Raw genomic sequence first — 16377 nt, forward strand, 5'->3', positions numbered from 1 at the left:
GTCCTTGCTGCTTGTATTTTTCTTCCGAATCTCTATTCAAATATAATCAAACCAAATGGTTAACAAATAGGCTGGGAAAAAAAAGTTCTTATGGGTTAATGTTGTTTAAGTTCACAGGGAGTGAATTCAGGGTAAACTTCTTTTAATACGCTCATCCTCTATTATTTTATGAATTCAAATCTGTCAACATGTGTGACAGTAAACAATATTAAAAGTTATGTTGTGATAACTGTATATTTTTACATTCCTTCCATGATTTAATTTACTTCTTTGTTGTTTTAAAACAAAGGTTATAATTCATGTGTTTTAGCAGAAAGTTAACCATGGAATACGACTTTGCTAGAGAAACAACATATGGTAAGTTATTCCTTTATTCTAGGCTTGTCTAAAAAACTCACCCATTTACTTTTCCGTCATACTATAAAGGCGACTAAACAACAAGGAAAGGAAACGCCCCATTTGAAGGGCAGTAAACCAAAACAAATTCTTAATACATTTACATAAAGTGTTAGCTTATCGGTGCATATTTTCCTCCTAGAAAAACGATGTTGTTACGGGGATGAATAAATTTATGAAGTTCTTGTTATAGTGTATGTATAATATCCTGTTTATTCAGAACTTTAGAGCTAACTATATTGATTTTAAAATCCAGTGTTTCACGTTGTACACCGTATTTGTAAAGATAGTTGATGTTAGTATCCAATAAAATGTACTGTAAGTTACACAAAGATGTTATTGTTACTAAATTTAAAAAGAAATTAGTGGACGCTTAAATTACGTAATATTCTACTTGCAATATCAACGGCAAGCTTGAGCATGAACATAAATAAAATTCTGTATGAACGTTTTGAAGTGAAACCAGAGTTGTCTTGGTTTACTATTTTCTGTTTCACTCAGTTTACGAGACTATGTTTTAAAAAGTTATTTTGGAAAATAAACAATTTAATAAAAGCACTCTTCATAATGCCATCTATTTTAACAATATATCACATTCCTATAGTAGTAAAAACACTCCTATTCTCTTATAGACTATACTTCAATTTTTACTTTTTTAGCCCCGGCATCGTGGCTCATAAAATGACTCTGACAAAATTTGAAATTTAATTGCAACTTGATGAAACTTTTCACCCACTACTTTGTTTTTTTTTCATCCCTTGCTAAGTTTAAATGCTTGACTATTTTAACACGTGCAGTGTTAGTTTTATTCCTTTAGTTTCATGCTCTATAACTTACTTGAATAGAACATTTTTATGTTTCATCCTAGCTCCCTTCCCTTTTCATATTTATGTATTTATTCCTGGCGGTGTTTTAAGTCGACTTGAAGAATTCTTCTTGGACTTTAATTTCAGCTTAACTTACTTTCTTCCAAGTGCTAAATTCTTTAGCTGTATGTACAGTCATGTTTTTGTATGGTTATTACGTAAATGTAAAATATGCAGCACTACATATCACCTTATAATTACAAATTATTGTTTTGATATATTTTTTCATTTTTAGTCATGTTGAAACTTGATAAGCCTGTGGATGACGATGTCAAATTATTAGCTGTACACTGCAGTTGATGGTTTAAAACGGATGTGAAAATAAAAGTATCTTTATAGAAATATGTATCCATAAATGAAGCTCACTTAAGCCTAGATTTAATATTGCCTATTAGTTGATATCAAATTTTATTCTTACTGAAAACGCAATTCTTCTGTATATAACAGAGCGACACCATTGATGATTATCAATAGTGGTTCACATTCTATATAGAAAAATGATTCGACTTTCTTATGGGACTCAGAATTAAGATCGGCACCATACGTATTAACTCCTGTAATCGTTTTTCTAAAGTTTCTCAATAGCGAATTAATTCACTCAGACAGCTTTACAGATCTAATTAATATCACCCAGTAGTTGCGTTGTGTATTAGGATATGAAGTTGTTATTAATTTTTCGGCCAAATGTTTTAACTTTTTGTCATGTAAGCAATGAAACATGTCTTACAACTATAGTAAGATGCTAGCGCCATCTGTTATGACATTACAATTCTAATATTGGAATATTTTCTAACAACGAGCTTAGAACATTATAATTGTTTGCAACCAGACAATTCTATTTTTCAAATAACAAAGCATCAGAGAAATAAATATTAATGAAAACCTGAGTTTAGTTTTTAACATTTAAGAAGAAAGATTTTTTTTCATCTGGTAACTTTAAAAGGAAACAGGGAGAGTTTATTTCAAAAATGCCCAGCCGAGCCAGGTGTTTAGGGAGCTTAACCCCAAATATGGGTTCGAATCCTCCTCCTACCCGACATTCTTGGCCCTGTGGCGACGTTATAATGTAACAGTCAATCGCACTATTCTTTGTAAAAAAAATAACTGCCCAACAATTTGTGATGACTAGCTACCTTCTCTCTGATCTTTTACTGCTAAATTAGGAATAATTAGCGCAGACATTCTTCGTGTAACTATGCGCGATATTCGAAACCAAATTGTTTCCAAATAGTTTTGCATATGTTGCATCGTTCTGAAAAATATAATTACAGACGCATAATCTCACTAGTTTTACTTCTACTATGCTTGAATGTTTACAGTGCTAAAATATGGGTTCTATCTTGGCGACATTGCAAACCAATGAACTATGTTTTTACAAGACATATTAAAACATTAATACTTGGATAAGTCAATCTATAAACCTTCGTTTGTTTGTTTGAGAGCAAAGCCACATCGAAGTATTTGTTATGCCCATCGCAGGGAATCGACTCGAATCTTAGCGTTGTAAGATCGTAGACTTAACACTTTCGCACCAGTAAACTAATCTATAAAAAATGAACAAATTCATAAACCTTTAAGCAATTTTTTTGAAATTTACTCGAAACATGTTAAACTGCATTGAAAATGTTCCACATGATACAAATTAGTTAAAATCATTAAAAAAAAACTTAATGTGTGTATATACATATATATAAACTTGAAACCTCTGTGTGTATCTGTTTTTGTTTCTAAAATATATCGGTAAAATATAATACTGATGACAAATAGCTGTGTGTGACTGTATGTTATAATTCTATTTATATTTGGTTATGACGTGATTTCATACCAAATGAAATCTGTGTCTACTGTACAGTTTAACGTTCATACATATGACATATTGGGAAAAAAGTTTACGAAAAAAAAAACACACACCAAAACTCTGAATCGTTTTTGATTACTTTGAAACAGCATTTTGTTGTACTTACAAATGTTTAATTCAAAGTTCAATCCACAAAATGTATAACGTAACAAAATATTATGTTTTTGGGGCAACAGTTTTAAAGATCTTAATCTTTCCTCATACGACAACTCCTCCATCCCAGGCACCATTGTAGTAACCTTCCTTTGAACCCTTTCCAAAAACTCAATGTTTTTTTAAGGTAAGAAGCCCAAGACTGAATACAGTACTATAAATACGGCCTAACCTTAAGAATGTCATGAAAGAAAAGGATCTTGTTGCAATGGTTGATCATCCAACCAGTGTACTGTTGCTTGTGATAGGACAAATAGGATTTTAGGTTGTGTTTACGGAAATGTTGAATACAAATATAAAGATGTCATAATTTCACTGTGCAGGTCACTCATTAGGCCGTATTTATAGTACTGTATTCAGTCTTGGGCTTCTTACCTTCAGAAAAATATTGAATCTTTTTATCTAACTCTTTAAAATGCTCTCCACAGTCCTGGGTACATCTCTGTTTTGCTGGCTTCTCTAAAACTTGTATGGAAATCAGTTTCATCCATGAATACCAAAGGTAAGTGGGAAAAGATCAATTTAGCAGTATTCTCAACCATATTATTTGTGACATCTGCACTTACTCAGAAAAAATAATGAACATTATAATACTACAAATAGGTAGAAATATGTGGTTTACTCAGATGACAAGGCATGAAAGCTCTTTTAAAACAGATACATCTGTTTCTTTCAAATGTCTACAAACTATATTAAAACCATAAGGAAAAAATTCAACCACTTCTTTGTTGGTTGTTTTATGCTGTGCAATGGCCACTTTTTGACTATACAAGCTACAGAGAAACAACAGTTTGCTTTATTTCAACTAAAACAAACTTACATTGTGTGCCTAGTTTGCTCTGTTTTGTATTTTAATTTGTTGAGTTTCAAATTTATTTTAAGTTGAATATCCCTAGAAATATAGAAAAATGATATATTTTCTTTAGAAAATATTTACTTAACTTTTATTTGCTACTTCTAGGGCCAGCATTGGCAGGTGGTTAAGGCACTCGACTCGTAATCTGAGGTTCTCAAGTTCAAATTCCAGTCACATCAAACATGCTCGCCCTTTCATCTATGGAGGCATTATAATGTGACAGTCATTTTCACTCTTTCTTGGTAAAAGAGTAGCCCAAGAGTTGGCAGTGGGTGGTGATGGCTAGCTGCCTTCCCTCTACTCTTACACTGCTAAATTAGGGACAGCTAGTGCAGATAGCCCTTGAGTAGCTTTGCATGAAATTAAAACAAAACAAAAAGCAATGCTACTTCTATTAATTTTTAGCCAATTATTTATAGTAGAGTCACTTTTTGAATACAATAAGTGTTTCTAAATCATGGAGTTGATCTCTTTTGTAGTTAAAATTATCCACAATTTCTTTTTTATGAAAGTATTTCCACTCTTGTTTGAAAATCATAGAAATGCTTCAATTTGAACTTTTCAATTCAAACTTGACGAGGTTTAACTTTTGGAAAACTGAAAATTTACTTCAAAATACAAATTGGTGAACAAAAAGTAAAAACTCGTGAATTATGGAAACTGTACTACAACCTTACCATCTCTCAACTTTTCAAGATCATATAATCTTAAAGATGTTAGTTCTTTAATTAGAAAACATTATTTTTTTTTGGGGGGGTGGGTTCTATACAAGTGTTTTCCAATAACAGACACTAGAAACATTATAATTACCAGTAAGGTTAACATTGTACTTGATTCTCACATCAAAACTTCAACATTGTTCATTATTACTTGCTATTTTGTACTTTTATTTTAATATTGTAATTGACAGTATGTAACAACCATTGTAAATTTGCCAGGATGAATTAAGCAGGTGAAATGAATGATTTATAACTTGGAGAAAAAAATTATGCCTCTGTTTTGCTAAAATTAATTATTAAAAATGTTTTTATTTATTATTAAAATGTCTGTGAGAACCTTGTTTGAAGCAAACTGTATCCATCTTGTACATTAGCAGAGTCAGATCCATCAAAATCCAAAGTGGCTAAGAGCAAGGAAAACTTAACAATAAGTGAAGATATACACAAAATTAGGTTTAACAGTTACTGTGGGTAAGACCATCAATGGTTTTAACACTCTGAAGATACATGGTTTCTAACATTGAACTTTGGATCAGAAAGTTGGTCCCCAGAATAGTCATGAAACAGTTAGGAATATTTAATTTTTTAATCAACATTCTAATTTCTTTTTTCTAATTTAGTTTTTTTACTATGTTGTTATTCAGTACTCCTGTGAGATTTACTGTAGCATGGTTTTCTTAGGAAATACTAATGCTTGGTAAACACTTGAACCAATATATACAAGAAAAATATCTTTCTTTCTTTACTAACATTAAATCCACTATGTTTAATTTACCATTTTAAAACTGTTTAATGGAAAGATTCTGCAAAAAAAATAATTTTACACATTTAGAAGATTAACAGACTGCAAATGATGAATAACATTTCACATTCTGCATTCATTCTTTATTATGTATAAGGCTTAAATGATCCAATGAACAGCAAGATTTTTAAAACAAAGCTACAGCTTAAAGAATATACTGGAAACTTTACTGGTTAAGAATTACAAAACAAAAAATTTCTAACAAAGATATACAATATTTTAAAAAAAGTTTACTTACAGATTTGAGCAAATTCATAAATAAATAAACATCACCTCATAAGTTAAGCAAATGCTAAACATTACAAAACTTACAAGATATTACTTTTTGTAAAATATAAAATTTGTAGAAGCAACAGAAACACGTTTTTCTAGATAAACATGTAATCATTAATTGAGACTTGTTTCCAACATAAACAATAGTTATTCTCAGTTGTATGAGCTAGATAATAAAGTCAAATTGTAATCAAACAGTGAGAACAGTTTCAGGCAAAGGTAGTTTTACCAGTACAGGGAGTTAAGTTTATGATTTGTGCTTTTTCTTTCCTAAATATGTGCTAAAAATTAGTGATTAAAGGTCTTAAAGTAATAGAGTCATTTGGAAAAAATTCAAACACTTTTTCAGGGTGACCAAAGTGTCTGAAACCACAGGTGATTTGCATCTTTTCTTAATTATAGATACATTATTGATTTTGGTACTGTCAAAGTAGGAGAAAATTGAGTTAACCCAAACTTGTTTCAAATAACAAGAACAACATGCAGAACACATTGAATCAGAGTCATCTCCAATTCAGATCATTGTTTTAAACACTTCATTCTCAACAGTAGCTATTTGAAACACCCACAGTTAGAAAATAAGGCTATTAAAGTTTCTTTAAAATCACTGTTTACCCCACTCTACACACAAACAGTCATTTTCCAATAATCTTGTCTTTTATACTCTATATTATGTTCACAAACAGTGGTCATAATTGCAGTTTTCATTCCTTCATACAAAATAATTACATTCAAGTTGAAAACGTAAAGTAGTGGTTTTTGGATCTGTGATAAAACAAAAAACAGTAAAGTTCATGCTAAGAGTTAGTGGGATGTGGTAATAACAACAAAACACAGTGAAGCATGAATGTAAAAACACAGTTCTTCAGAAGAGCTAAATGAGGTATGAAGTAATAGTTATGTTATAAACAGAAGTACATAGATACGAAGCTAAGGAAACAAGAAGAGAAGATATATTATGATAGTGGTGTAAGTAGTGAACCACAGGAACATGTTGCTATGAGGATAGAATGTGGTACAGTGACCTAAAGAAATAAAAATTACATATTGAAAAAAAAGAAAAGAGCATTTAAAAATGCTGATTCAAAATGGTAAAATGTAGGTAGTGAAGTAAAGTATGTTAATGCATTAATGGTTCTATAGACAGATAAGTACATAATGAAGAGAAGGGGAGGTATGGTGATGTGATATGTAAATTTTCTGTAATACTGTTAGAGTAATGAAGTTGGAAAGAAAGGTGTGGTTGTACTTGGAAAAATGGTTTTTGGAAAAGGAAGGACAAAGAAAGTTTTTAACTTGTATGACTGAGCCTTTAGAATTATGAAGTGTTATTCACTGATTTGGTTGTGACATTTTAGTTTTTCACAAACATCGTATAAACACACAATGAATACACATAATTCTAGCATATACACTACTAGTATAAACTGTTATAATTAGCTGAGAATTACTCTGCAAGAAATGCCTCAACATTTTTGGCTTTACATTAGTTAAACTACAGTTCACATTTATTTGGAATCTTGACTTACAATAACAACATGAAAATTCTAAGGTCGCACTATGTAGAGGCTATTTTTGGAGTTTGGCCACACGACTGTGGTGATTTTCAATCTTTCAGAAACAAAACCATCTTCATGAAATTATAATATTTGAATAGGAAACAAATAATTCATTCCCTTATTAGACATAGTTATAACCATAACTGACTCAAGGCCTGTATCTTTCTATCTAGCAAAAAAATCTTTTAGAACCTCTTATCTACATCCATTTTTTCTCATGCCATCACAAAATAGTTAAAATATCTAGTGCTAACTAGATTTGTAAGAACATTCGGGATAATTATCCGCTAAGATAAGAACAAGAAATTCGCATGTGGTTTATTCTGAAAGCATTATGGTTCCTTGTAAACTTCATTGAACATGTATACATCTTTTTAAGTATAATGAAAAAAAGTTAAATAAAATAATAAACCACCTTTTCAAATTACGGCACAGCACAAAGTTGAGATCCATGGGTAAGGTTCTCAAGAAAAATGCATGTATTACCATAATCACCCCAACACTAAAATCAATCAATTAAACACACTTGCCAAAAATATTTACTATTTGTTTTATAGTAAAATCACACTGAGCTATATGCTATGTCCATTGCAGGAAATCAACCTGTTTGTAGTTAAATACAGTGGTACACAAAGGGTTAGCTGTGCTGTGCCCAACATGGGTATTGAAACCTAATTTTTAGCATTATAAATTTGCAATTTTATTCTATGTAGGGGTGGCAGGGAATCAAATTCCAGATTTTAGCATTACAAGTCTTTAAACTTATAGTTGTAACACCAGGAAGACACTCCACATGAAGAAAGAAACAAATACCTAAATACTTTTATGCAACTTTTGTGAAGAAGTTTACACTGGCAAAATACAAATACAAGAAACACAAAAGATGTTACAAGAGATATGGACATAATGTCATTTCTCTACATTTGAGAGATTCTGACCACAACATTAACAGGAAGTCACCTGAACTATGTAACTAATAGGATATTAAACATCAACATTTCTGAATGTTCTTTGACACTAAACTGTATCCTACAACAAATAAGCGATTAAAGTTCAGCCATGTACTATAACAAATCTCTGTTTCCAAGACACTGCCTGACTAAAAAGGAATGACTATGGGTCAAACCAGTATAAAAGTATTTAAGTTTTGTGGATTTCAGTTTCATTTATTTGTTTGTAGGCACAACCATCAACAATGTTAAATCAAACGTTACCAATATAAACTACAGAACCAGAGCAAAAACAAACATTTTTTATTATTATATAGACAAACACACTAATACTTCAAGCTCTACCAGTATAAACTCATAAAACTACACATAAACAAAGTAGTTAAAGATATCAATTCTTTTACATTTATGTGTATAAAGAAACTATCAAAACAGTTCAATTTAAGCTCTAGAAATTAAAAAGTGATACAACCAACTGTGCACAAAGCAGCAATAAGTGACATAATTTCCACTAATATTGACTGATATATATATATATAATTAGTACTACACAAAGCAAAACAACAAATATCACAATATTCTCAGGTATACAGACAAGGAAACCATCAATACAGTCAATTTAAGTCATACTAATTCAACAGATACAACAGCTACACACAAGTCAACACCATAATAATTGTGGGTAGGTAGACAAAAAGATCATCCACTGATAATTCAACCTCTATCAATATACAGTGATATGATTAGCTATTTAGGCAAGCACAATTCATCAGCGTTTTTGAGTGTACAGTAAATACAACTACCAACACTTATTTTAAGCTCTTAGCAACGTATACAAAATAGTTCCTATAATTTTAAGATCAGAAACAACACTTATATATTTATATATATATATATGTGTGTATATATATAAAACAGTTTAAAACAACAATTCACAAAGTAAAACAGTCTTACACACATTATTAAATTTGTGTATTGTTTGTACAAAGAACCTGAGACAAATGTTTCCGATAAAGGTTAAACAAAACTAGACTGGCATTTCTTTAGTTTTCAGTTTCCCTTCTCAGTCTTGATCTTGCAAAATCTTCAAAAATGAGATCATCATCTTGAGCAATTGAGCAGTTAGTGCCTTCCCTATAAATGCATATCAATATAATGAAATAAAGAATGCCTTATGCCTGCAAGTGCACATTGATACTACAAAATAACGAATGCCTTACGCCTGCAAGCGCACCTCCATACTACGAAATAACGAATGCCTTACGCCTGCAAGCGCACCTCCATACTACGAAATAACGAATGCCTTACGCCTGCAAGCGCGCCTCCATACTACGAAATAACGAATGCCTTACGCCTGCAAGCGCGCCTCCATACTACGAAATAACGAATGCCTTACGCCTGCAAGCGCGCCTCCATACTACTGAAATAACGAATGCCTTACGTCTGCAAGCGCCCTCCATACTACGAAATAACGGATGCCTTACGCCTGCAAGCGCGCCTCCATACTACGAAATAACGGATGCCTTACGCCTGCAAGCGCCTCCATACTACGAAATAACGGATGCCTTACGCCTGCAAGCGCGCCTCCATACTACTGAAATAACGAATGCCTTGCGCCTGCAAGCGCACCTCCATACCACGAATAACGAATGCCTTACGCCTGCAAACGCACCTCCATACTACGAAATAACGAATGCCTTACGCCTGCAAACGCACCTCCATACTACGAAATAACGAATGCCTTACGCCCGCAAACGCACCTCCATACTACGAATAACGGATGCCTTACGCCTGCAAACGCACCTCCATACTACGAATAACGAATGCCTTACGCCTGCAAACGCACCTCCATACTACGAAATAACGAATGCCTTACGCCTGCAAGCGCACCTCCATACTACGAAATAACGAATGCCTTACGCCTGCAAGCGCACCTCCATACTACGAAATAACGAATGCCTTACGCCTGCAAGCGCACTTCCATACTACGAAATAACGAATGCCTTACGCCTGCAAGCGCACCTCCATACTACGAAATAACGAATGCCTTACGCCTGCAAGTGCACCTCCATACTACGAAATAACGAATGCCTTACGCCTGCAAGTGCACCTCAATACTACGAAATAACGAATGCTTTACACCTGCAAGTGCACATCGATACTACAAAATACTGAAAGTTGTATAGACAAAAATAAACAATGTTCTTCAAACATTATCACTTAAATATAACCTAATGTCTAAATGAAAGCTAGTTATCTAATTTAAAAACTGCCACTAGGCATTAAAAATATCTCTTTAATAGGCCTACTGAATATTACTTGTGCACATGGCTCCTAGTCTAGTAATAAGTTTTTAATTTATCAGTTTTAATTAGTTCATTAGTTTCAGAGTAAAAAGTATTGACTAAATAAACTACTTGCATATCCTTAAGTATGACTTGGATCATAATGTTTGTTTATATTTGGAAAATATCAAATTAATTTATGAAGTGTTCAAAATCGTTGAGCCACAATTTTGTGAGTGAAGAGAAATAATTAAAAAAATTCATGCAGAAGTTTATGAAATCCAATATTTTAAGTTAAGACCGATTCTGAAAATATCTTATCAGTAACCCTCAAACATATGAAGGAAAAAACTGTTTAACAAGTCTACTTAAAAAAGTAATAGTGTTAGAGAAACTATAATATTTAGTTTCACAAGGTACTATGAAACTAAGATTACTTTCTATGACCTGATACACTGCATCATTCAAAAGACTTTCCTACTTTGCATTTCTAAAATTAAGATGATACTGACAGACTGTAATGATTCTTATTACCTAATATTATTGGTATCTAATAAATTATTTTAATTTTTACACCTGAGTAATATTACTTAACTAGTAGAGTGCCAAATTATGTATTTGTAGATAATATTGTTCATAAACTAGTAAATAATACAAACAACATTGTAGGTGTTGCATACTTAATATTTCCAAATACTCTTGTAAACTAATATTTTGTATTTCTAAATAATAATGTTTATTACATAAACTGTCTTGCTTACATATCAAGCTGAATTAAGTTGGTATCAACAGGAATATCAGTTTTTTCTTCATCCCCTTCTGGTGTAGTCTGTTGACTCAGCTGTATGTCTTTAACTTTTTCAGGCATAACATGCATCAAAATAAAAGGAAGTTCTGCCACCACATCACTAGTTAAATAACAGAAAAAAGAAACATTATTTCAAAGCCAAAGAACTTCCACACCAAGAACAACAAAAACACAAATCTCTGTCTTACAAAAATTATTCTCTCTTTCTCTCTCTCAAGTTAACAAAGAAGAATGTTTGCCTAAAGGTATAAATATCAGGCAAAGGGAAAGTGAAGGAAGTACCATTTAAGTGCAAAGGAGGCCAAGACAAAGTTACAAAGTAAGTTCCACTCAATGTCAACAATTGTATGCAGCTCCCTAACCATATATAACAGAGTCAGGTCCACTCATTGTCCACAAATGCAAGCAGTTCCCTAACCATACATAGCAGGGTCAGGTCCTTTGACTGTCAACAAATCTATGCTGTTCCCTAACCATATATAACAAGGTCAGGTCCACTTACTGTGAACAAATGTATAACCATATATAACATGGAAAAAGCCTAAAACAGTGATATACCAGTGTAGTAATGATTTAATTCAAAACCACAGATATTTTCTTGGACAAAAATGTTCCCACATAAGTAAAAAAAACTGAATGATGGTGATTTCAAAGAAAAACATATCCATTCCCTCTAGTATAACAGCAAAAGAAACTGTAATGGCAATCAGGCACTGAATTTTGAAAATAATATATCAAGAAAGACTTATTATACTAGCTTTAACAACATGTGGTGTTACAACCTTTAGGAGAACAACACATTGGTTCTCCTTCAGTTATGTATAATTCTGAATTTACAAACCCTTTAAAAATAAAGAAATTATGAAACACTAGCAAAAGTTATGATGCAACATAAATAAACTAATGAGGTGCAAAGAAAACACTGACCTCCAAAGAATGTTTAAGTGGAAGGGAAAGACCAAATTAAAAAAGCACTATACAAGACAGGAGACAACTAATCTAGAGATTTTTTCAACATACATGAGACAAGTGATTATACTTATTTACACAAAACCAGAGTCACATGCCACAAGTGTTTTACATAACAAAACTTTATTCAAACTAAAAACTATATAGAAAGTTGAACTCACCCTCCAAGTGGTCCTAAACACAATTTTACTTTCACTTTGTACTGCACAATAATTCCCAATTTTTCTTTTTGAGAATGGTCTGTAATGCTAATGAAAATAATTAAAGCAATATTAAATACATAATTAGCAATAAAAACCAAAGCTGATAAACAAAATATATTTCTCTCTCCACACTACTCAAAAGTTAACTTTTTGACTATGGCTGTCACAGGTGTATGTGTCATGAATAGTATTACATTCACATTAAACAACTTTATTATCAATATGTGTCAATAAATGTGGTAAAAAGACATAGTTTAGAATACAAATTCTTATGTAAATTTTAAGGTCAAAGCTCTGTTTTCTCCCCATCAGAATTTTCTAACATCAAAATAAATAGTATATCTTGACAAGATTTCATAAGCTAAGTAAAATTGGATCTACAGTATACAAATAGCTTAACAGACACATTCCTGGTCCAATGGAACATTACAGCTCTTATAGAGTTAATAGACAGGGTTCAGTTTTGAGTACATTACATTAGAATTATTTTGAATGAGTATGACAGCTACATTTACAAACAGAAATGAAATTGTGGAACAGGCTGTATCAGAACTACAATTTGACCTTTCATATATAATATGATGTCATTAAATACACTCAGAAAGAACGAGGCAAATTAATCAGTTATCCATGAGCAGCAGTTAGTTCAGTTAGTGTTATGTGAAAATAATCAACTAATCAAAATTATTGTTTCTGATCATTATGAAACATGAACTCTAGATAACAATAGGTCAGGTCAGAATAAATATAACATTTTAATTTTATAAAGACAAGAAGAGATCAATATACACATAACCTAGCTAGCTATAGTAATATAGAAAGTTTTAGTGATACAAAAAAGTATTGAACAAAAACATCAAAACTACAAAAACAAAGCTACTTAAAATTTCAAAAAAATTACCTCCACTTTGCGAGATCACTGTAATTGTTAGTCTGAGCCAAAGTAGGGATAAAAATAAGAAATAAATGAGATATAAATTCTCCAATTTTGATTTAGGTTTTCTTTATACTCAAAAGTACGAAAAATTTTTGAAAGAAAACATACTTAAAAAAGAAGATGGAAAACACACACAGGGAAAAAAAGGCATCCCTACCCAACATAAAATGGTCCAAAGGAGCTTGGAAAGTGATAAAATAATAAAATGGGCCAAGGCAGAAAGGAAAAGGGGACAAGAATCATTAGTAAAGTTATCCAGTGCTCTGTGAGGTGCTTCTGACATGAGGTACAGAGAGGAAATATAATGAAGCTCAGAGAGAAAGATTAGGCAAAGTCAAGAGAATTGGAAAGTGAAACCAATACCAAAGGGTCTGCCCCACACACAAACAGAGGAAACTCCAAGGTCTGTAATTTAATAAAGGGAAAGTTAGAAAAACCATATGCCATGGTATAGAAACAATAAAGGTGAGAAGGAAGAGGCCTGTTATCAGGGGAATAGAGTTCAACTAATATATAAACAGGAAGTAGCATGTATAGAAATTGTCATATCATACAGGAAGAAGAGAGAGAATAGAACATATCTAAAATATAAGGGGAAAGAATGCCAGACAAATGGAAGGGCTCTGAAACTTGTGGTCACATAACATTTAATAGGTCTCCAGTAGCCAACTTCTAGTGTGTTAAGAATTTCTTCACACTAGAACTTGGAGTTAAAAGAACTTGAGAGTTCATAGTTGGGAAAAAAAACAAAAAACTTCTTTAATATACTCCAAATCTCTGAAAATTGAAAAAATCACAATAGGTCTGATATGTTCAGAGTCAAGGTAAAAGAATGACCATAAGTTAATGCACCTGGAAGTTGTGCCACCCTCTTATTGGTGTAAGGCTTTTGCTGCATAATAATATTATTAAGTAGCAACACGAATTATGAGAAAATCTCATTAACCTATAGAGAGTTGTCTAAAGGCTAGTGGTATGCAAATTTCTAAAGCAGAAGCATGAGGAAGGTAACTTTCTGTGGGAAATGTGTGAATCACCTCAAAATTGCAAATGTATAAATAAAGACTTTAAAATTTGTTTCAAAACAGACATCCTGCTTGTGAATGAACTTTTCAGTTGTTGTTTTCTAGATATGGCTATGCAGAATTATAGATATTTCATTTTGATTCAAATATTTGAAAAGTTTGTTTTTATCTGTTTGTACTTTTATATCAATTACATTACTAGAAACAAAGATACAAGTTTTGAAGTTACTGGCAAATAACCCAACTGAGCTCAACATTTAGAGAATATATTAATTTATTTGACTAGTAAGCTATGGTGTGCAAAATGCAGCATCTTCTAAAAAAAATATGAATTTTGAAAAAAATCCTTGCCATGAACTCTAACAAAAACTAGATAGTACTTTAATATATATTCATTGAAAAATGTATAAAAACAAATAAAACTGGGAAACAGTAGAAATATAAATAACTTACATGGTGGATGATGCAAGGTTTGTGTCTTCATCCTTCAACTGCCCATCTAAAGCTAGACCACGTTTATCCCTGTTATTAGCTAGTAGTGGTTTTAAATAGTAAACCTTAGATAATGTAAACCCAGGACCCACTGGACAGCCATCTCTGCAAGGTTCAAAAAAATATCTTTCATAAAAACATAATATACTATTAAATACAAATACTACCTCACTAAATAGGTATGGCCAGGCTTCCCATAAGTGGATGGAAGCTTTAAAAGATTCTTCTATGTAGGTTCAATAGAGTTATAATTTTGTAATAATTTTATTTCAGAGTTATAGAATAAGCTTATAATTCACAAAAATCTGTATGGAGAGTTAATATTCAAATGAAGTTTGTTTATTTTTTATCAAACTCCAATTTTGTTTCGTTGCTTCTTTATCAGTCACCAAGAGACCAGTTCTTCATTCACACACACACACACACACACACACACTCACTTTTTCTCAGCAGCATGCCACAGATTTTTAATTGCAAAATGAAAATTCTGGTTGTGGCTAATGATGACAAAGATATTACAGTACCATATGTAGATCCAAATTAAATGTACTCATGCACTTACTCGCTTTCAACTGATGCTACAGTACACTTGTACTGTGCCGTAGAAAACAGACAGATATCAGCAAACTGTCGAACTGAAACATAATAAAAATGAAAACAGAAACAAATTCATTACAAAAAATTAAATATGTAAAATAATAATAGTAAAGTACAAATCAGTAAAAATAAGATGTGCCAAAACATATCAAGAATATGTTTTTTCACATATAATTTCTACTTGTGTTAACTTTATGTACCTAATTCTCACAAGTCCTAACACACAGTCTTTAACAGTTAAAAATTATCCAATTCTATAAATAGATAACCTGAACACACTGAAAAAAAGCAGACAAAAGGAAGTTATTTTTAAACACAGATTCCATAAATTGTGGTCCAAAGTATCATAGTACAATAGAGAATATTGTAAATTAAAGGGAATGAATAAGGAACCTTGTAAATTTTTTATATTTACTTCACCAACTGTTAAGACTTATGGTATATTTATTTTATCCTACTAATCTTATTATTATGAAATGAACATTTTTTTCCTACTTACTGCTTTTAATATGTCAAATGATCTTTTTTAAACTTTACTTCATGTATATATAAATAAATATGAAACATTATAGGTAAACAGCCTTGATCTGTCAGACACTGCCCTGACTTGTAAAAACTTGGAGCCAAAC

General features: G+C 31.8%; 1 protein-coding gene and 1 long non-coding RNA gene across 12 annotated transcripts in view; one reads left to right on the forward strand and one right to left on the reverse strand.

The window, feature by feature from the left end:
* Positions 1 to 16377, forward strand: part of LOC143232591 (uncharacterized) — an 86746-nt gene that overhangs the window by 61255 nt on the left and 9114 nt on the right. For 3 of the 9 annotated variants that reach the window (XR_013017618.1, XR_013017617.1, XR_013017619.1), the window contains exon 2: positions 3702 to 3775. The exons of 4 other annotated variants lie outside the window; for them this stretch is intronic. This is a non-coding gene — a long non-coding RNA (uncharacterized LOC143232591). Of the gene's footprint in view, positions 1 to 3701; positions 3776 to 4234; positions 5588 to 16377 lie in introns of those variants that run through there. 2 more of the 9 variants (XR_013017614.1, XR_013017623.1) reach the window with 2 other exon arrangements.
* LOC143232589 (arrestin red cell-like) overlaps positions 5722 to 16377 on the reverse strand; it is a 31692-nt gene continuing 21036 nt past the window's right edge. For all 3 annotated transcript variants that reach the window (XM_076468200.1, XM_076468198.1, XM_076468199.1), the window contains 5 exons: positions 15714 to 15786; positions 15113 to 15256; positions 12656 to 12742; positions 11479 to 11625; positions 5722 to 9566 (listed from right to left, as the gene is read on the reverse strand). In XM_076468200.1, the coding sequence (XP_076324315.1) occupies positions 9476 to 9566; positions 11479 to 11625; positions 12656 to 12742; positions 15113 to 15256; positions 15714 to 15786 (542 nt within the window). In that variant the 3' untranslated portion in view covers positions 5722 to 9475. The remainder of the gene's footprint in view (positions 9567 to 11478; positions 11626 to 12655; positions 12743 to 15112; positions 15257 to 15713; positions 15787 to 16377) is intronic.

This window comes from Tachypleus tridentatus, chromosome 11 (assembly GCF_004210375.1).
Source record: "Tachypleus tridentatus isolate NWPU-2018 chromosome 11, ASM421037v1, whole genome shotgun sequence".
Classification (NCBI taxonomy): domain Eukaryota; kingdom Metazoa; phylum Arthropoda; class Merostomata; order Xiphosura; family Limulidae; genus Tachypleus; species Tachypleus tridentatus.